Below are 22,815 nucleotides of genomic sequence, written 5' to 3'. Positions count from 1 at the left end.
AAAAAGGTAAGTCCGTGTTAATACACATTTATAACATGACATTTTAGTTAAATCTGACAGTGACAGTTGTCAGAATCGTAATCAGCCAAATATGAAAAGGGTATTGCAGTATAACCATTTTATTTGCAATTTGGTATAAAAACAAATCAATTGTGTTTATTGCGTTTATAAAATGGTATTTTCTTTGATTCGTATAGTCTTATAAATTGTAAAGATTTCCGACATTTCCGAATTGCCGACAGTAAGTCGGTGAACATAGTGGAAGCGGTTTCCGCTTACGGTCAAATGCGAGGACCCGCTTTTAAACGTTTTCAAAATGAATGCATGTCTTTAAATGTACACGAACATAGTCAAATCAGGTTCGCGCGGGCCAACCGCTTTAACCCGCCTGACCTCTTTTACTCGAATGAGAATTTAGTTTTTTCCGCGCGGTTTTAATGTTTTAATGTTTGTACAATGAATAAGGAGGCATTCATTTCTGCCGTTTTTGAAAGATCCCCTATTTGGGGCACGATGGAGAGCGTTACTTCACTTTCTTTCATTATCTTATTTTAAGTTTTGAAATATGATGATATTATCCATAAATTATTTTTTCGCGATTAAGAAAATGTATACCAACTTTTTTCTTTTCAGTTTAGTCAAAACAGAACCAAAAGCAATCATATCGTCATCAGAAGACGAAATTTTGCTATAAGTTATAGACGCAACTGACAAATTTGAACGACTTCTCTCGCTTTTACCCATCTTCACTGTGTTACCATTCGCGCGCGCGACAACCGCTCAGATTCACGCGGTTTGCCCGTAAGCGGAAACCGCTTCCACTATATGTGCCGCCTAAAAGCGGTCAGGCGGGTTAAAGCGGTTGGCCCGCGCGAACCTGCTTTGACTATGTTCATGTACATTTAAAGACGTGCATTAATTTTGAAAACGTTTAAAAGCGGGTCCGCGCGGTTTGACCGTAAGCGGAAACCGCTTCCACTATGTGCGCGGACTAAGAAGAAGATTACACGATAGTAGATTTCTCTTGCGACAGTGGTGTAATACGTAATACACTTCTCTATTTTTTAATCAGTTTATTACCTCAAATAAGGTATATTTACAATACTCGTACATTTCTAGCTACTGACAATACACTTTCAATTAAGGTATCCAAATAAAAATTTATTATTAGTTTTCCTCCAAACGTATCATTATTACATTTCAAACACCAGTAGGTATCAATATCGTCTAAAATGCTTAATGCGTCTAATGTTAAAACAATAAAGCTTAGCCTTGGATCGATCGAAGCAATTATAAAGAATTTTTTATTGATTTTGTCATTGCATAGTTATAAATTGGAAATAATTGATCTACGTGTTAATAGAATCAATATAATAAATACATGTTTCTGACGTAGGTATTTGAATGGTATTGGTTATGGGTTATGAGTTAGTAATAAATTGCATAATATTTTTATACCTTCATCATTAAAAACGACACTGCAGAAAATATTGCACACGGATTAAACAGGGTGTATTTACAGGTCATAAATTTAACCACATATTTTGGGACCAAAAATAGTTTGATTGAACCTAACTTACCTTAGTACAAATGTGCATATAAAAAAAGTTACAACTCTTTGAAGTTACAAAATGAAAATCGATTTTTTTCAATATATCAAAAACTATTAAAGTTTTTTTATTGAAAATGGACATATAACATTCTTATGACAGTAGCATCTTAAGAAAAAATTATTGGGAAATTTGGACATCCTATAAAAATTTTATGGGGGTTTTAGTTTTAGTTGCTTTAAACCCCCCAAACTTTTGTGTACGTTCCAATTAAATTATTATTGTAGTACCATTACTTAAACAAAATATTTCTAAAACTTTTTTAGCTCTTAGTACTTTTTCGAAAAGTCAGTTTTTATCGAGATATTTTGAATATTTGTCAAATCCACCACATATTTGTATATGGTTAAGTACGATTATCCATAATCACTACATAGGATTTTTTGTAACTAAAAATGTTGATAATTTTACAAAGTACCATTTGTTAAAACGACTTTGGCAGCCATCAATTGTATCAATTTCAATATTCTGTACACACAAAGAATAAAAAAGAAATTAGGCGTTACTTGGGTCACCAGCACTTAGAACAAAGGAGTTGGTTGGTACTTTCGCACATTAAAAAAGGGATTGTTTTGCAAGTATTGCGTTTTATTTTTCTAATAAAAAATATGGTTACAATAAAGGGATGACTGCCCAAAGCCTTGTCACGAAACCTTTAACATCTTTCGCAAAACTCATGGGCAAATACGGAGCCATACAAAACCAAAAGTCAAATAATAACCAGATATACCAGATATTGACCAGATAGGTATTTAAATATTTATTCTTCGTGATATACTAGTCATGTTGTGACTGGCTGATTGACATAAAGTCCATGCCATTAAAAAAAATACCAGATGGACTCTCAGAGGTCTAGACAGATACAAGCAAATAGAGAAAAACTACGACCAATAGTAGAGTCTATAGTGTTCTTAGGTCGACAAATTATTCCTCTAAGAGGCCATCGTGACGATGTCCTTCTGTTTCTGGAAGAAGATGCTGGACCTAGCAATGAGGGAATTGTTAAGGTTTAAAATAGCATCAGGGGATAAGACTCTTAAACAACACCTATCCACAGCATCCTCCCTAACAACATACGTTAGTTACACCAATCAAAGTCAATTGATAACATGTTGTGGTTGTGGTGAACAAGTGATTGAATAAATAATGAATCAGGGTCATAGTGCAAATTTTTACCCTATCATATTTGACGAAACGACCGACGTATCCCATGTGGAACAGCTTTTTCTAAATTTGAGATACATATTATGTAGGAAAAAGGAAAGATTATCCATGAGCGATCATATTAAACACATCTTTTCTATGTTGCAGAAAATAATGAACTAGTACCAATACTATAAGAACAGCTTATATAAGTAAATATTATACATGTACTTGGGTTGATTTTTTTTTGTGACACGGTGACAGACAAATACAGCTTGTTTCATATGTTCGTTCATGAGTAATCTTTCATTTTTCCCATTGTACACAATAACAAGTTTCGTGAAAACTTTGTCAAGTTCATTGACGATTATGAGAAGATAAAATAATTAGTGAAAATCAAGAATCAGGGGAAGAAGAAGACCTGACAGGAGAAGCATTGGGAAAAATAGTATTAAACTTGTTGAGAGAATTGCACTTCGAAATGCACTTCGGATCCGAAAAAATGTGTAGGAATAGGTACTGACTTTAATAATTTAAAAACTATAAGTTTTGAATGTCTTTATGGCACTCAATAGTGTGTGAAAAGTGTCTTAAAACTCACCATTGTAACCCAAATTTTTAAAAATTACCCCCAGACCGACCTCCGGTCTGCCTCCCAAAAAAAAGTTCATGGCACCTCCCGAAAATCGGTCCTGGATCCGCCCTTGATCCATAGAGCACTATACTTTTAAAGATGGAGCTAGAGATGAGATGTTTTCTTTCAATAGATATTTTTTTTGACCATAGCATCGGGTTTAGGCATCCAATCACTCTTTTTCCTTTCACGATCGTTTGTTCTATCTCTTTTTCGGTACACCCACTCTTGTTGATTATTTTTCCTAAATATATAATATTCCTCACAGTTCTTGATTGTTTCATGTTCGTTAACTATTACATCTTCTATGAACGAAAATTTAAAAGTATAAGAAACAAAGGAAAAGTGACAGTATGAAACAGAAAAACTCCGATATTCCTTACCTAGAAGTTAACCAGAACAGTAGGAGAATGTCAGCTCTTACGTTAAGTACTCCCCTAATAACACCAAAAATTCCATGTATGTTCCTAGAATGTACACACAGGACATTGAAAACACTCCTGGAATGTCCTTAAAAGCACAAGAAATTCCCCTAAATGTCCCAGGAAAGTCCTGTGTCAGCATTTTAAACATTCCTTGAATGTCTTGTTGGAACATTCCATGAATGTCTACGAATGTTCTTTGGACATTCACAGTATATTTTATATATACGATATAGTCGCTGATGTGACATAATACCTCCGATTTGTTTTTTCATGAGTTTTGTAAGAGAGACTAAAAACTTTTTTTTACAGTCACCTCCTGTTTTCATATGATATTTTTTGACATGTTTTGTAGTAAATTCAACTATCTATTTACTACAAAACATGTCAAAATTTACATGTGAAAACAGGAGAGGACCCTAAAAATGGTTTTTCGTCTCCTACAAAATTCACGAAAAAGCAGATAGGAGGTATTGTCACAAAATCTTGTCATATATTTCTTTCCATAATCATCAATACGATGATGATTCATTGTATTGAATTGTACATTACAATAATTACAATCTGCTCATAACTGACCAATGAGCAGTTTTAATTTAACCTAAATTACTACTGTTTCTTAAAATGAAGAGCTTATCCCATAGCGTCTCTTATCTAATCTAACAAGATCGTGCACTATTTTAACATACACAGGCACACAAGCACTATGCTCTGCTTTTCACTATCACCTATCACTCAAACTAGTTCAAAAGGCTTTGTCCTCTTCAATCTTCTAGTTTGCCCAGTAGTATCGAGAAGCTGGATTTCTCCAATATTCTCGTACTTATAAAGTTGTTACTCGTGACTTCCTGCCATCGTCTTGATGATTATATCCAGGTTCCATTTTTAGGTCCTAATGGAGATCACTGTTTGTCACATACCAAGGAGCATCTACAATGTTTCTCAGTATTTTGTTCTGGAATCTTTTGTAAAAGTTTTATATTACTTGGTCTAGTAAGTACACCTCCATAGTGGGCATTAATAAGTCCATACAGGTCTTAATATTTGTTTATAAATAATAACTTATTATGCATCGACAATGTAAAGTTTCTTCCAACTAGCCAATACACTTTTTACATAAAATATATCTTTCTTTTGCCTTTCATAGCCACAAGGCTATACGTTTCCTTCCTGTTTTTTTTTGTAGACCACTTTCAGCTGATTCTAAAAAAAATTAAAATGAATGGTTATTATTCTATTCTTTACAATTAAAAATCAAAAGAAATAGTTACTACATATTTACAGGTAATAATATGCATAATTATTTCGTTTCATAAAGAATAAAGAAAATTGAAAACAGATTTTATAATACTTACGTAATTGTTTAAACAAAAGAGATCCAGCCAGAGCAACTAACATACAGAACAGCAAAAAAAGCCACTAATTCTAATTTCCATTTTCCATCCAATCATAAATTTTTAGGTTATCATGAAATGTGAAAATGTGATGACCACGCGACACGCGACCCTACTTACATATAACACGCGCGGCAAATTTGAAAATGAACGCAAATTGAATAGTAAATGGCCGAACTTAAAATATAGGACATTGGTAGTATGTTCATAGAATATTTTGTAGTAACATTCCACCAATAATTTAATCAGATGTTCACAGAATGTTCCTTGAATGTCCAGGACATTCAAACATTAATAGAACTTTGATAGTACATTCCTGGAATGTTTTTGTGTTGTTAGGGTCTCTCTCTCTCTCTCTCTCTCTCTCTCTGTGTCTCTCCTATGGCGCTACAGCCAAAGTCAGAGCCTGGCCTCTCCCAGAATTCGCCTCCAAGTATATCTGTACCTGGTTGCTCTTCTCCAGTTGTTCATTCTCAATATCTCTTTAGCATCGGTTCTTACTTTCTCTATCCACCTCTTCCTTGGTCTTCCTACTGGCCAATGTCCCAACATAATTCAGCTATGCGTTCTACTAGGTGTTCTGTCGTTATCCATTCTTATAAGTTAAGTTCTTATATATTAAGTTAAGTACATTTCGAGTTAAATATTCCCGTTGAAAAACAGTAAAAGTGAGTTAATAAAGTTTCTGAGTAGGAGTTACACCATAGGCTCAGATTGGAGTAAGTCAGATAAGGAGTAAAGCGCTGGTTTCCTATAAAGCGGCACCGATAAACTGCGACCATAGCACTGCGATGAATTACGTCAGATTACGGTGAAAAATTCAAGGTTCTTCACTGCGGCAATGGAATGTGCAAACTCAGCAAGCGGTGGCTTCCAAATCATCCTTGGAAACCACCGCTATTATTTTGCATGGTACAGGTTTTTATGACGTCATCCATCGCAGTATTACGGTCGCAGTTTGTCGGCACCGCTTTCGAGGAAACCAGCGCTTAAGTCAGATTGTATTACATCAATTTACACTTGAAAATTAATACCTGCTTATGTTGTGTTGATTCGCATTTTACGGAACGTCAACGTCCCGTCACGGAATGTCAACGTCCCGTCACGGACCAGCAACGTTCCGTCAAAATATTATGTAGTGTATTTTAAGCCAGGATGTTCTCATATATGTCGGCACCGTCACGGAACGTCCTGGCATAAAATACAGTAGAGAATATTTTGACGGGACGCTGACGTTACGTAAAATGCGAATCAACCTTAAGAGTCAAGGCTATGTATATAAAAATCTCTTATATTAGGTATATGAAAATCTATGTAATGTCAAAATTACTTTATGTAATTATCCAAAAATGTAAAAAAAAAATTGTAATACCTATACCAAAATTATAAATAATAAAAAAATATCCCGGAGGGTTACTTGTTAAAAAATATATAAAAATTTATAAACAAATAAAGTTTTTTAACAAATAATCATGTGCGATCAGTTTCAATTAGTTTATTGCAATGTACAAAATGTATTTACACTAGACAATCCTGACATCTTTGAAATTAACAATTTTTTAAAATATATTTACCTATAAATTAAAGATTAAAACAAAGTTATCAACGAAGTTTTAACATTGATATCAAAGGCAACAATAGAACAGCTATAGATAAAGCCATTCTAGAGCTAGAACATTTGCTACAGTCTGGTTTCTCCAGCAACACCTCTGATACTGTTAAAAAGTCTTTTAGGGCCAATTCTTGAAGTTTGTCGGTGTAGACGTCATTGAATACTATCGTCGGGATAAAAGTGATTTTTGGAGTTACGGCATTGGTACGGTCGCCGTACTTTGCAAGAAGCTCATCACCTTTACCTGATTTTAAGCAATTGTCGATGTCATCCCATTTGATTTGGTTGTCTTCAGCACACTAAAAATGGAATGGAAGTGGTTAAGATAGACAAAAAAATTAATAAAATAGAAATTGATGAAATTAATGGCTGGCTGACTTAAACTTTTGTGTATACACTGTATACTTTTGTCTGCCTCACTTGGAACCAAATGGGAAACTTTTTATTATAAATTTTACGAGAAAAAGTTATTCTTCATAAAGTGCTCTGCGTGGTCTAAAACCTAAGACTCAATCATCAGATATCAAATTTTATCAACAGTGTACGAGGTATGTTAAAAAATATGAATTTCGCCCAAGAGGAAAGTAGCTTTAAATTTCACAATATGGAAAGTTGTTATTAAGAAAAGTTGTTTGTAATTAAAAATTATGTTATAATATGCAATTACATGCTTCTAATTGAAAAAAAAATTGCAATTTTTTTTTTCAAATTACGTATACTCAACATAATTTTTATTACGATAACTCCATTATTAATTTTACGAAAAAAGTTATTCTTTATAAAAAGGTCTGCATAGTCTAACAACTAAGATGCAATTATACGATATCATCAAATTTTATCAATTTTTATAGGAGGTATGTAAAAAATATGAATTTCGCTCAAGAGTAAAGAACCTTTATTTTTTAATTAGAAGAATGAAATTGCATATTGAAACATAATTTTAAATTAAGAACAACTTTTTATAATAACAATTTCCAAAATTGTGATAAATAAAGGTACTTTACTCTTGAGCGAAATTCATATTTTTTGACATACCTCGTATAAAATTGATAAAATTTGATATCTCATTATTGCATCTTAGTTGTTAGACCATGCAGACCTTTTTATAAAGAATAACTTTGTTTCTTAAAATTAATAATAACCGAGTTACTTACCGCAATAAAAATGATGTTGGGTATCCGTAATTTGATAAAAAAATTTAAATTTTTTTTCGATTAAAAGAGTGTAATTGCATATGATAACATAATTTTTAATTCCAAATAACTTTTGTTAGTAACAATTTTCGATATTGTGAAATATAAAGGTGCTTTCCTCTTGACCGAAATTAACATTTTTTGAGATACCTCGTATACTGTTGATAAAATTTGATATCTGATGATTGAATCTTAGGTTTTAGACCATGCAGAGCACTTTATGGAGGATAACTTTTTTGCGTAAAATTGATAATAAAAAAGTTTCCCATATGGTTCCAAGTTACGCAGACACAAAAGCAAAAAAATTTGCCATTTCTATCCCCAGGCTTCCTCTAAAACATCCCCTCATAGGGGAAAATGGGAAAGCATCGATTTACTAAGAATTTGTACGCGGTAGAAAAAATATTTCTATTTTACTAAGATAATTTTGAACAAAAATGTTTACTAGCACTTTTTGTGTAGAATAAACCGTTCTCCCAGAAACAACGCTTGAAGCGACCGGCGATTTTGAATATCAGTTACACGTGCGAAATCAATTTTTTAAATAAAATTTGTATCAACTCGACGCGACGGTAAAAATTCGATATCTTTTTATCAAAGTGTCCTGTCGACAAAAATAAAATTGCAATGTAGCGGAAAATTAAGTCACTTTCCATAAAGCTGTTATAGTTATTTTCCTAACAAGTGCAGAAAGTCATACTTTTCCGCACGCGACTGCAGTTTGCCGAACGACGCGAAGCGGAAGTTCGGCAACCAGTCTAGTGCGGAAAAGAGACTTCCTGCAAGCGTTAGGAACAATATTTTTTCTACTAGTCTTTAAAAAATGACCAAATCCTAATCAATTAATTTAATTAATATGAAAATACAAACACAAATTAATTCTTTGACAAGGTTGTCAAAACCAAACTTTCAGCATAATTGGTTAGCATGACGACGATCATGGTTTCCATGACGACGATTCAAAACCACTGTTATTGTCTACTGATTTGACTTTCGAATGTTATGTCAAAATTATTTTATTTAATCGAATTCTCGCGTTAATTGTATTAAAACATGAACACAATAAGATGTATTAGAAATAAATTAGTAAATAATATCTAAATATTAGTTTATTGCATGTATTATATTTACTTTAAGGCCATATTAACATATCTAAATTATCACGCGTGAGGAAAAGTAAAACGCGTGCGGAAAAGTAACACGCGTGCGGAAAAGTAAAACTTTCTAAACTAAAACGCGTGCGCGAAAGTAGATATTTTTGCACGCTCGTAGAAAAAATAAATTAACGTTGCGCGATTTTTGATATTTTTTACGATTCTCATTTAAAATTTATTACTTCCATTGACTAGGGTCTAATCTTCAAAATATGTTATAATTTTCTGACTTTTGGCAACAAATATGACTTTGAAATATGCCTAAAATCGCTGAGTTTAAACTTTCACTTTACAAACGCTCTAACACATTTAAAACTGCTTTGTTTCGATTTAGTCCTGTCGCCAGGGGGGGTACAACGGCCTCGTTAATTCAGATGGACTTACCCAAATTTTTTTTATGTATTTTGACCCGTAGAACACGAATTTTTTGGGTAACAGTTGATCCGGATGTCGATAAGATTGTTATAGACCAAGAACTTGAGGAATCAAATAACAGCGATTTTTGGCAAAACAAAACAATATTTTGTATTTTTTGGGTCATTTTAAGCAAAAAATATTTCTACAAGTTTTTTAGTAGGATGCACAGTTTTCGAGATAAACGCGGTTGAACTTTCAAAAAATCGAAAAACTGCAATTTTTAAACCCGAATAACTTTTGATTAAAAAATAAAATAGCAATTCTGCTTAGCGCCTTTGAAAGTTCAAGTCAAATTATGTCGGTTTTGATTATTTGCATTGCTAAAAATTTATTGTGTTATTGCTAAACAAAGCTACAAACAACTAGTGCGTGAGTGATGTTTCTATGATTTCTCATTTAAAATCGAACGAGTAGGTAGAATAGGTACTAGTGCAATCAAGACTATTTCTACGTTACATGCGTTAAAACGCATGTAAAAGCACGGGAAACCCTACGTGTTTATAGCTTTGTTAAACAATAAAAAAATAAATTTTTACCAATGCAAATAATCAAAACCGATATAATTTGACTTAAACTTTCAAATGCGGTAAGCAGACTTGCTATTTTATTTTTTAATCAAAAGTTATTCGGGTTCAAAAATTGCAATTTTTCGATTTTTTTAAAGTTCAACCGCGTTTATCTCGAAAACTGTGCATCCTACGAAAAAACTTGTAGAAATATTTTTTACTTAAAATGGCCCAAAAAATACAAAATATTGTTTTGTTTTGCCAAAAATCGCTGTTATTTGATTCCTCAAGTTCTTGGTCTATAACAATCTTATCGACATCCGGATCAACTGTTACCCAAAAAATTCGTGTTCTACGGGTCAAAATACATAAAAAAAACTTGAGTAAGTCCATCTGAATTAACGAGGCCGTTGTACCCCCCCTGGCGACAGGACTAATTGCACAAGTATACGTTTTTTCAAATTACACAATTTCAGCTACAAATTTCACCCAATGCCGTTGTCTTAGAAGCATTTCTCATGACGTGAGATCGTTGAAATGCATAATACTGTTACGCGACTAATTTTACTAATTTGATTTTTAGGCACTAATATTTATTTTGGATCGACTTTATTTAGTTTTGAATAAGATCACTTGATTCATATTCTTTATTAGACAAAACAATTAAATACAAACTTACTTTAATTATCTAAATACTTATAATGATTTATCTAGACCAGTGGTTTTCAATGTTTTTGAGTCATGTACCACCTTTAAAATTATTCTTGGTACCACCTAACTGAAATATCTGTCGAGCTAGGTAATCTAACTAACTATAAATATGCTGAATTTTGGCTGTTTTTTTTTTGTGTACCACCCCAAATAATAATATGTACCACCAGTGGTACATGTACCACAGATTGAGAACCCCTGATCTAGACAATAGCTAATTTATTTAATATTACAAATTGAATTTCAAAACACCGTGCCAGTTGCATAAATTTCAAAAATCGCGACGACAATGTTAAAAACATACTTAAAACATGCGATACCGTTTTATTGCAGACTGAAGCTCGTCCTTCCAAATGTCTCTATAAATACTATTGCTACGGTTATCCAGTGATATCTAGAAAACTCTAAAAAGGTTTAGTAATGAAAAGGTTTTATTACAACATTCGAATTACAATAAATAGGCCAGAATCTTCGGTTGTCTAGGAGCGTCACAATACACAAACAAATAATACAAAAATACACAAAATAATCTTCTTCTTCTAGTTCCATGGTTATCGATCGTTGGACATAATGTTGGTTTGTAACGGTACGGAAAATCATCGCTTCACCCTGTATTCTCGGTTCATTAAAATCATGTTTGTATTTCAGTGTATTACGTAATTCGTTTCTCACAATATTAGATCGATCTTGTGTTCTCATGGATATTCATATCTCGTTTATCTGAGGGACCTTAAGTTGATTTGTACCGTCAAAGGAATCAGAGTAGTAAATCTTTCACTAATGTGTTTTTGGCGACTGTGAAATGTTTATCTTATAGGGATAAAGTGGTTCAGAGTTTTACGAGTCAAACAGCCGGTTTCCGAAACGTTATTCAAATCTCCGATCATCTAATCGGCTGTCAGATTTGATCAACTGTTAACCTGTGATGGGTTTCTCAAACGCCAATTATTGTAAAATTACATGATCATAGATCATGTAATCGATGATCTGGCATACGATTTGGTAGCGATACTGTCACAATTGGCTGTTATCCTTCAAAATTTCAATTATATTAACCTCTAAATCCAAACTTGTATCTTTAGATTCTAAAGGTGCATTCTCTCTTACGTACTGTCACTTTTGTTTGGAGCAAGAATTGAACGAGAGCATTTTAAAAATGAGGCTAGGTTATGTGACGGGAGTTGGAGATATAAAACAGTTTATTTATGATCTATAATATTTTATAATCGTATTTTCATTTTTGGTCTATATATTTACTTTTTATATTTATTTTTAATTTATTTACCGGCTGTTTTATTGTCTTCAAAGTTAGCTGCTATAATTTCTCACACGTTTTCCCTCTTATTTACATCGCTATAATCATTATGTTCTGCTTTTTAGAGCTCTGGCCTCTCAAAAAATAGCTCTATGAGTCTAGCATCCTTGTTATCTTACATTTTTAAAAGAAAAAAAATATAAATTATATAATAAAATATAAAAAATGTCCGAGATATCCATGTTCTGCAAGTTAAATAAATATTTTAAATTATTTCTTCCATAAAAAAAATCTTATTTTTATTGAATAATATGATTTATATCATTTATATATGTGTTATTTGACAATTTTTTCCCGGTATTTGTTAATTACAGTAATTAAAAAACTAAAAAAACTCTTAACAGCTCGTTAATCGACGGATAGTCGCAGATTAGGTAACAGTCCATTTTTACCGCCGTTTGACAAGCGAAACTGGTTAATCGACCTTTCGTAGACTCAAAACACTCATGATCGGCTGTTAACTAACGATTAATCTTTTGTCAGGTGATCGACTATTGTTAAAACTAGTTTGGTTGACGTTTCTGACGCATTTAATCTATTGTTAATCGTCGATTACATAATTTTTGAGATGATCATCCTTTCGGAAACCGGGCGTTAGTGTCTTTTTTGCTGAATTGGCGTTATTCGTGGGAAGAAGGTCGTACGAACTATTAAAATCCTTTTTGTTTATTCTCTCGATGATCGGATGAAGTGTTTTTTGGTGTACGCCAGAGGGTTAAACCCGAGCGTATTTTGTATTTCCTATTGGTCAAGGTTTTGATTAAGTGAGTACCTTAAGTCTGTAATTGGTTATTGAGGATTATTGACGGGGAGATCGAATGATTTTGGAAGGAGTTTGGGTTTCTGAGAGATTAAGTTTGGAGGATCGAAAAAGTCAGTCAAGTTTGGAAAGTTGAAGGGTCATGTTTGAGCCGTACAGAAGTTAAGTTTTGGAATCGAGAGAGGCTAGAAGTTGCTGGGTCCTCGGCGGTAGCCGCGAAAGGCTGTTACCGAAGAAATTTAAATAGAAATTGAAGTCCTTGTTCAGTTTTAGTCAAATTTGATTGCAAGTTTAGAATGCAGAAAGTTATTATGTTATAGTGTTCCATTATGGTCTAAGCAAGTCGTAGACTATTTTATACCAATGCCGGTATATAATCTCTTAGTATGCAGGCAGGAGATAGTTAGAAGTTTTTTTTGTGTTAGTAGATTCTAACATTACAGTTAAAGCATGGAGTTGTTTTTGTAATTTCGATCCAGTTTAATATAATAAAGAACTGAGTTTGTGAGTTTCTTCAATATTTTGTTCGAGCAGTGCCGATTTGTTTTAAAAAATAAAGGCTGAATTTTTCTATAAACTATGGATAGCATGATATGTACATTTCGTGTATCTATTCGTCTATTCCTTTGTAAAGTGACTTTAATGAAGTGAACTGTGCCTTGGACTTTTGAAAACCAACTATGAGAAGATTCAGGACTAGTACAAGGTATTATTTGTAACCTTTTGTAAACTTTTAATTCTTTTTGGTAAACATGATCTCTTATTTTTGTGAAACCGCAAGATATCATAGTTTTTTTTAATTTTATTTTTATTTTGTTTCAATAAATATTGTTTCATTCTTTGCAAAATACTATTTTATTATTGTCTTTTCCCTGTCTCTTGTTTCTTAAGTACAACAAAGATTTGGCTTAGTAAAGACGTAGATAAGGTAAGTCACGCCATATTTGCTTTCCTTTAAAAGTATTTTATATATTTTGTATTGACTATGTTTTTGTTAATTTTTGATTTGAGCTATCTTTTCTTTAATGTTTCTATTTTTATATATGTTTGGTTCCCATAAGGAAACCAGTGGCGCCCAATATTTTATTTCTTTTTATTCGATATGCTATTTGATTTTTCTATTTTCTTTTATTTCTAAGCTAAAAAGAGAATATTAATAACACCCCGTTAAGAACGACCCCCATATCTCTTCCGTACTGAGCAACCGATTACATGTTCTTCAAATTGTGTAACACGTTAACATCCCCTTATATGACATATCAACATCTTGTCAAATTCTATTTTCCATTATTCCTACAGGGTAAATTTCGTCGTTACACGTTACCATATTCGCTATCGTGACTTTATTGACAGCAGCTTTAAATAATGATGTAGTCGACTTTCCGTACGTACTATTGTCTTCAATTTTTCATCCTTGATATTCTTCTTTCCCTGACTGATCAGATGCAAAAGTTCGTATTTCTCAGGGTATTTCATAATGTGATCGAAGTATTCCAGTTTGCGTCTCTTTATTATATTGACCGGTTGTCTTGTTTGGCTCAGCCGTCTAAGGACATCCTGATTTCTAACTCTATCGACTCAGTTTATTCTTAATAGTGGTATATACACCCACATCTCAAAGGTTTCCAATGGTTTAAACACAGTCTCACTTAGAGTCCACGCTTCCACTCCATACAGTAGGACAGAAAAGATATAGCATTATATCATTCGAACGCGAGTGTCAACTAAGATCTATCGGTTGCCAACATGTCTCACTTTTACAAAATTAGCTCAGGCTTGTTCTATTCTTTGGTTCTTTCAATTTTTGCGGTTATATTAGATACAAAATAATCAGAATTTATATCATCCTAAGGATGCAAACACCACCCTCAGAATTTTTTAACCAAAAGCATTACTATTTACCTATAAGATCAAGGCCAAAAAAGTCAACGATCAGTTTGAGAAACGTAACCCAAACAATTTTTGGTTATATTTTTTAGTACCAACATTTTTAAAATAATCTTTTTTGCAAACGATTTCCGAAGTGTAAATCGAAACATCAAAAAAATTATAAAATGTAATTTTGATTAAAATAAATTGTGGCTTAAACCTATTTATACAGAGTGTCCCAAAAGTAGTGGAACGGTCGAATATTTCGCGAACTAAACATCGGATCGAAAAACTGAAAAATATGTGTTCAATCATTTTCAAAAATCTATCCAATGACATTAAACACCAATCCCCACTACACCCCCTGGAGGTGGGGTGGGGGGTAACTTTAAAATCTTAAATGGAAACCCCTAGTTTTTCTTGCAGATTGGGATTCGTTACGTAAAAGTAAGCAACTTTTATCCAAGACATTTTTTCAAACTGTGGATAGATGGCGCTATAATTGGGAAAAACGATTTATCCTGATACCATAGGTAAATTATAGAAACGGTCTAATATCTCGAGAAATACACTTCCAAATGAGAAACTAAAAAAGAGGTTTTTAGTATTTTTTGAAAACTTATCGATAAACACCAAACATGTCCCTCCAACCCACCCACTGGAGGTGGGGTGGGGGGTAACTTTAAAATCTTAAATAGCAACCCCCACTTTTTATTACAGATCCGGATTTGTCATGAAAACTTAAGCAACATTTATTCGAAACATTTTTTAGAATTGTTATAGATGGCGCTTTAATTGGAAAAATAAGATTTATTAGCGCCATCTATCAGCAATTTTAAAAAATGTTTCGAATAAATGTTGCTTAATTTTTCATGACGAAATCGAATCTGCAATAAAAAGTAGGGGTTGCTATTTCAGATTTTAAATTTACCCCCACCCCACCTCCAGGGGGTGGGTTGGAGGGTCATGTTGGCGTTTATCGATTGGTTTTCGAAAAATATTAAAAACCTCTTTTTTAGTTTCTCATTTGGAACTGTATTTCTGGAGATATTAGACAGTTTCTATAATTTACCTATGGATCAGGATAAATGGTTTTTTCCAATTATAGCGCCATCTATCCACAGTTCAAAAAAATGTCTTGAATAAAAGTTGCTTACTTTTACGTGACGAATCCAAATCTGCAAGAAAAACTAGGGGTTTCGATTTGAGATTTTAAAGTTACCCCCCACCCCACCTCCAGGGGGTATAGTGGGGGTTGGTGTTTGGTGTCATTGGATAGATTTTTGAAAATGATTGAACACGTATTTTTCAGTTTTTCGATCCGATGTTTAGTTCGAGAAATATTCGACCGTTCCACTACTTTTGGGACACCCTATATAAACATATTTATTTGACAACGTAATATCTACAACAAAAAGTTTTTTATGAAAATGGGTTTTTTCATTTCATTTATGGAACATTGTTCATTAGAATTTTAGATTTGAGTTATCTGCGTTAACATTAAAATAATAATGAGTATTTTATGGTAAAAAATATGAAACATGTACAAGATATTCGTTAGGGGAGAGCTGTATCATCAAAAATATTTTGGATTTATTCTAAAGATTGAATTTATATTGAACATTTGGTTCTTGGTGCTTATATGCAATTATTTTAAAATTTAATTAATCTTAAATAGACAGAGAAACTTTTGCAGAATATTCTCTATTTTTACCTATCTTGTTTATTAAGGGGCCCCTTGGTGGTTAACATTAACGTCAATATATTGTACAATATCATCATCATCAATGGTGCTACAGCCCTATGAAAGAGCCTCGACCTTCCCAAGTCTATTACGCCAGTCAGTCCTATCCATTGCCAACCTTTGCCAGTTTGCTGCGCCTATTTTTCTCCAATCCTCATCTACATACACCATCCTTCCATCTAAGTTTTGGCCTACCCCTATTTCTACTTCCCACAGGTTGTGACATAAGGATTCTTCTAGGAGGGTCGTTATGCTGTGATCTTGCTAGATGTCCTGCCCATCTTAGTCTTCCTATTCTTATAAGAAATACTACGTCTTTACCACCAAATATATGTTTATATCTGTGGTATACCTCGTAATTGTACCTCCTCCTTCAAATACCATTTTCACAGATGCCACCTCTCAGGATCCTTCGTTCAAATATAAGCAGAAGGTTTTCATCTGCCTTGGAGATGGTCCATGTCTCCGATCCATATGTCAACACTGGTTATATAAGGGTTTTGTATATGGTTATTTTTGTTTTTTGGCTTAAGTTTCTGCTTCTCATATGTCTACTCAGTCCAAAATAGCATTTGTTCGCTAGGATTATCCTTCGCTTGATTTCTTCCGTCATGACGTTCTACTTGGTGAACAGGGAGCCTAAGTATGTGAATTTGTCCACCGCTTCAAAGGTAGAGTTATTAACAGTGAATATTGTACAATATATTGTACAATAATATTAGTAGGTCAACCCACACGATGCAATATTATTGCACAATAAATTAGTTCCCGGCTTAAACTGGTGCTGTCAACATGCGTGTGATAAAAAGACAGAGAGTTGTGTGGCTATTGCATTATAGTTGTAGCTTCAAAAGGACGAAGAAAAATAAACACAGGTGGATAAAGGAATGGTTCAAAAAAGAAATAAGTACACTCCTAAAAATTTATTAAATGATTTAATAATTACTGAACCAGGTGATTTTAAAAGCTTTCTGCATCTGGATAATAGTCTTTATATTTGCTGAGTAATTGCACGTACTGTTTTTTTTTTTTTTTAATTTTGTTACTGTAATATTTACTCTTGACATTCCACAGAGCCGAAAGTATGGCATTTAGGTATAGGGAACACTACATGAAAAATAATCAGTATATCTTAAGGACGAAAACATATACAGGGTAGTCCATTTGAAATAAGAAAGTTTATTAAATTTCCAGAAAAACGTAAGATCTGACATCAGTGTAAATACCACCATAATATCGGCCGCATTACGAGAATCTTACTCACGAAAACCTATAAAAATCGTGCAAGCCATTTCCGAGATAGTTAAGACGTTACATACATAAAACTCACTCTGTATTGTATGAAACCGATAAGAATTTTTTTACGTTCCAGCGATTTGATATTTCTATATTTCTTACCTGTTTAAGTAATTCATCATCGCTAGCATCTCCTGACTTCATAGCACACACGACAAATTCGATACTTGTATTATACGAAGCAATGTCAATTGCACATGACTGAACTTTGTTACCGTAGCATTCAGGTTCTTTGTGCTGGCACGTAAAGCTCCATGTACCATTACTCTTTATCGCCTAAAAGACAAACAATTACACTTTAATTTAGACACGATATAAAAAAGTAATATAAAAATAATTATTTTTCAAATCAAAATATCAATTTTTTAAACAAAAATGATTTCCGATACCGGGAGTCGAACCCGAGACTCTTGGGTGAAAGCCAGGTATCCTAGCCACTAAACTCTAGACCATATTGGATGTTAGGTATGAAGACAAAAAATGATTGGCATATAAGTTCTAGGGCAACAATATTAAAATGACTATGACTGTTTGAAATAATAAAACTCAATACATCCATGTAAAAGTTGTTGAATATTGCATTGTCATCGAGTTCTGTGCTATTCTGAACCTATCCTACGCCAAACTAATTTGTCCTGAAATCGGGTTTGGCCGGTAACATATACAGGGTGTTTCATTGGGAAACGGAAATACTTGAATGGTGAATAGAGGTCACCGAGGCGGTTCTAGATGTACTACATTTTTTGCCCTGCCGACTTGTGTAACTGAGTTACAGGATGTTATGTCGATTTTGCTCATTTCTTTTCTAAGCCATAACTTTAGAACAAACCACCCGTATATTTTTTTATATTTGGTACACATATGTCTCATTCTAAACCCAAACGACCGACATACTAATCACTGGAAAAGTCCAAGTCCGGAATAACAAAAAATTATAAAATAATTGTGACCTTAAAACAACACCGTGTATATTGAAATTTTGAAAACCTGTTTGCACATTTGAAAAGAGCACAAAAAACTAAGTTTATTGGTGGGCTTCAATTTTTCGGCAGACAATTTTTTTACTTTAATTTTGAAATTATATTGATTTTTTTAAGAACTCTGACATTCAAAAGCAGGTATTATTAACTTTTAATTATAATAAAGTTAATGAATAAATACTCATTTTTAAAATAATCAATAATTATTTACTACATTGGAAAAATCTAATTACTAATGACAAGAAAAATCCAGGTCCGGATTAACAAAAAAAAATATGAAGTAATTTTGACCTTGAACCAACACCCTTTGTATTGAAATTTTGAAAATTTATCTTGGCATTTTAAAAGAGCATAAAGACTGTGATTAAAGGTTCATTTTCATTTTTTGCGCAGATGATTTGATTACATCAATTTTGAAATTATATTGAAATTTTAAAGAACTCAGATTAAAAACCCGGTATTATTAACTTTTAATAATTTAATGTTAATGGATCAATACTCATTTTAAAAATACTTAATACTTATTTACTACGCTGGCTTCATGGATTCTCTGGATTTGAAGCTGTATGCACATCATTAAAAATTAGAATAGCGAGATTTGGGATATTTTAATGATTTAGTAAAGAATTAAAAAAACAGCTATATCTAATAAAAATAAAATTCGTTTAAACAGTTCAACAATTTAACAGAAATTAAAAATATTTGAACGCCATTTTGTTCGATGCATTTACTTACTCGTTTTAAAAGATTTCGAATCGATTTTCTAATTACCTTAATTTTTTTGGCAGCTTCTTGTCACCGTGACAGAATTAGTCAACATGATTTCAAAATTTCCCTAATTAAATTATCTGCGCAAAAATTTGACACGCACATTTTAACGCAGTTGTTTATTCTCTTTTAAAATATGCAAACAAATTTTCAAATTTTCAATATACAGAGTGTTGTTTCAAAATCACAATTACTTTATAATTTTTCGTTAATCCGGACCTGGATTTTTCTTATGGTTAGTATGTCGGTAGTTTGGGTTTTGAATGAGATATATGTGTACCAAATATCGAAAAAATATACAGGGTGGTTCCAAAGTTATGGCTTAGGAAAGAAATGGGCAAAATCGATAAAACACCCTCTAACTCGGTTATAAAAGTCGGTAGGGCAAAAAATATAATATATCTAGAACCGCCTCGGTGATCTCTATTCACCATTAAAGTATTTCCGTTTCCCAATGAAACACCCTGTATACATTGTAAATCCCAAATCATGATTTCCAAAGTTTATACATCGTAAATTATGATTCGGGAGTGCTCCTAGTAACATTTAACGTGTCTTGGTTTGTTTATTTCTACTGCATCTTGATTGTAAATTTAGTATAGACTAATATCTAGTATTTATGAATAAGACAGTTTTATGGACTTCAAAAATATGATTTCTATAAACTGTTATTACAATTTTACTCCGTTATTAATCAAAATTCAGAGTTGGCGAAATGATATAAAATGATTGTAATTTCGAGATGAATCTATTTATGTAAATTTTATTGTATTTGAGTGATATAACATTTTCCATAAGATGTGTGTGGTGTCCTTTTATTGTTTCTGAATTAACTTTGAATTTAATGAACCAAAACTTCGACGTAGGAACCAACTTACCGTTGCTTTTCCAAAAGGCACAAAGTCTACGTTTATTTTGTCCTTAAGTACAGTGCTGTAAGCAGGGTTGAACTGATCTTTGATAAATTTGATACTATCTGGACACAAAGATTCATAGTAGACGCTAACTTTTAGATCAGCAGCTTGTACCTGAAAAAATTAAGTATTATTGATAACATAAAGCTAAATAAAACTAAAAAATGAAAAATTGTTAATAAATATGTATATTAGGTTTGACTTAGATGATGACTTTTAAGAGGCTACATTAGCGATCAGCAGGTAGCAACAACCGCGGTCCAAGGTTTCGGCTATTTTGAATATTTTGTCGAGATATTTGACACACATATCCGTAATATAATAAATAATGGCGGTACAGAGCCCAATTTGAGAAATATGTTAGTATGTGGAAATTACTCTGTAGTTAAATACAATATTAAAAAAACGAGCCTGTACCGCCATTAAGAACAACAAAAAAATACACTTTCTGCAAATAAACTTTTTTATCCCATGCCTAGATTTTGTGTCATTTTGTACGTACTATATTTTATTTCTAACCAGAAATCGAGCATATTATAACTAATAACTAATTAGACAACGTAGTGAAATTGTCACTGTCATTTTGACAAACCTGCGTCAGATTTTCTCCTATCTGTTGCTGCTTGCTTGGTTATTGGCCTTGCTTTATGCAATTTGGCCAATACTCTTATTCTTTCTGTTATCTTTATCGATATCTGTTCAGTGCAGTAGTTTATTATTTTAATAATTCATTATTGTTGTTTCATAGGAAAGTAGTGTTTATTTATAGTTAATTTATTATATTTTTCTGTAATAGAACTAAGTTGTTGGCCTATTTGAAAAAATAGATTATTGTTAATTGTGAGTTTTAGTTATGTGTAGGCAGGTAGGTAAGCATATTTTACGTAAAAAAAGTTAGAGTGCCTTTGGCGCTCTATGAACTAAATAAAATAAGACGGCTCTTGTTTCACTTCACAACGAAATGAATATTTATTATTATTATTTCGTGCAAATACTTATGTTAACATAAAATTTTCACCCATTTTGGTTTATTTTTATAAATATTTATTTACCAATAACACAATTTCTATTACTTTCATTTAGCACGCCTATGAGTTAATGTCACATTCAAGTTATGTCAAACAATCCCGAAGCACTGTTGCCAAAGTTTCGCAGACCTTACGAAAAAAGGTATGATACTATCTCCCGAAGTTATATTAATGACGCGCAACTGTATGCTCTTAATTTGAAAATATAGTCAAAAAATATACTGAGAAGGGTGTTACAGAAATTTCGAGAAATATTAATCAAAAAATTGACATGTTTCAGTATAATTATATGCGAAACAATTCACAGAACACTGAAGAAGAAAAAAGAAACGATACAATGGTAAAACTGAAAAGACAGATCGCTAAAAGATGACAATGGATCAGACAGAAAACTCAGGTAATTGATGAGGTATTATAATGTGTCAAATCACTAAAATAACAGTGGTCGAGACATTTAACGAAAAGAACTGACAATAGACGGTCCACTAGAACTACACTGTGGTATCAAAAAGACATCAATACGCATCTATTTAAGGGTACCAACTTTAAGGGTTTAAGGTAAGCACCATAACGGGTAGAATTGGTTCGATGGGAATGATGATTTTAAACATTTCTTAAATTAAAAATTTTTGAAAATGATTTCCAGATTGAAAACGTCAAAAAAATGCCAAATGTAATTTTCATTACAATCAGTTGTGGTTCAATTCGATATAAAACAGTACTCAAGATAACCATGAGGAGAGAAAGCAGTTTTAGAGCCTTTTAGAGCCAAAACAGTTTGAGAACCGCTGATCTAGACTAATTGTCTATCATAATTTATTAGATTGGAAGTTTGGTACTTCTGCTTCTTCAGAAAGTTGCTACTCTTCCCAGCGTAGAATAAAGCGACAATTTGATTAGGTGACGAAAAGGGAAAAATATTATGAGTACACTCAAGCACTCAAAGAACTATATAGAGACTCGAATCCAAAATTAAAAGCGGAAATAAAATATCAAAAGCTTTCCCGGTCACTAAAGGGCTTAGGCAAGGATGCTGTAGTTCGCCAGTATTATTCAATATGTATATTTGTATATATTGAGGAAGCCCCTGCCCTAGACAATGGAAGAGGAAATGCAATGGAATGGGAATACCCATAGGGGATACGATACTCTACACGTTGCATTATGCAGATGACCAAATTGTACTTGCACAGGACAAGGAAGATCTTGAATATATGGCAGGAAACTAATAGAGAAATATATAAAATGGGGTCTTCTTCTTCTTAACGTGCCCTATCAAGTTCCATTGACGTTGGCGATTAACATGGCGAAACTGTCTCTGTCTCGAGCTATTCTAAATAGGTGT

At 32.8% G+C, this 22,815-nt stretch overlaps 1 protein-coding gene across 1 annotated transcript in view; it reads right to left on the bottom strand.

Annotated features, from left to right (window-relative positions):
- Positions 1 to 6,683: 6,683 nt before the first annotated feature.
- LOC114331672 (GILT-like protein 1) overlaps positions 6,684 to 22,815 on the bottom strand; it is a 54,294-nt gene continuing 38,162 nt past the window's right edge. Inside the window, exons 2-4 of the mRNA XM_028281292.2 lie at positions 20,407 to 20,556; positions 17,883 to 18,056; positions 6,684 to 7,114 (exon numbers count right to left, since the gene is read on the bottom strand). Coding sequence (XP_028137093.1) covers positions 6,806 to 7,114; positions 17,883 to 18,056; positions 20,407 to 20,556 — 633 coding nt within the window. The 3' untranslated portion in view covers positions 6,684 to 6,805. The remainder of the gene's footprint in view (positions 7,115 to 17,882; positions 18,057 to 20,406; positions 20,557 to 22,815) is intronic.

This window comes from Diabrotica virgifera, chromosome 2 (assembly GCF_917563875.1).
Source record: "Diabrotica virgifera virgifera chromosome 2, PGI_DIABVI_V3a".
NCBI lineage: Eukaryota > Metazoa > Arthropoda > Insecta > Coleoptera > Chrysomelidae > Diabrotica > Diabrotica virgifera.
The sequence above is the reverse complement of the archived record's forward strand: the minus strand, read 5'-3'. Positions and strand labels throughout refer to the sequence as shown.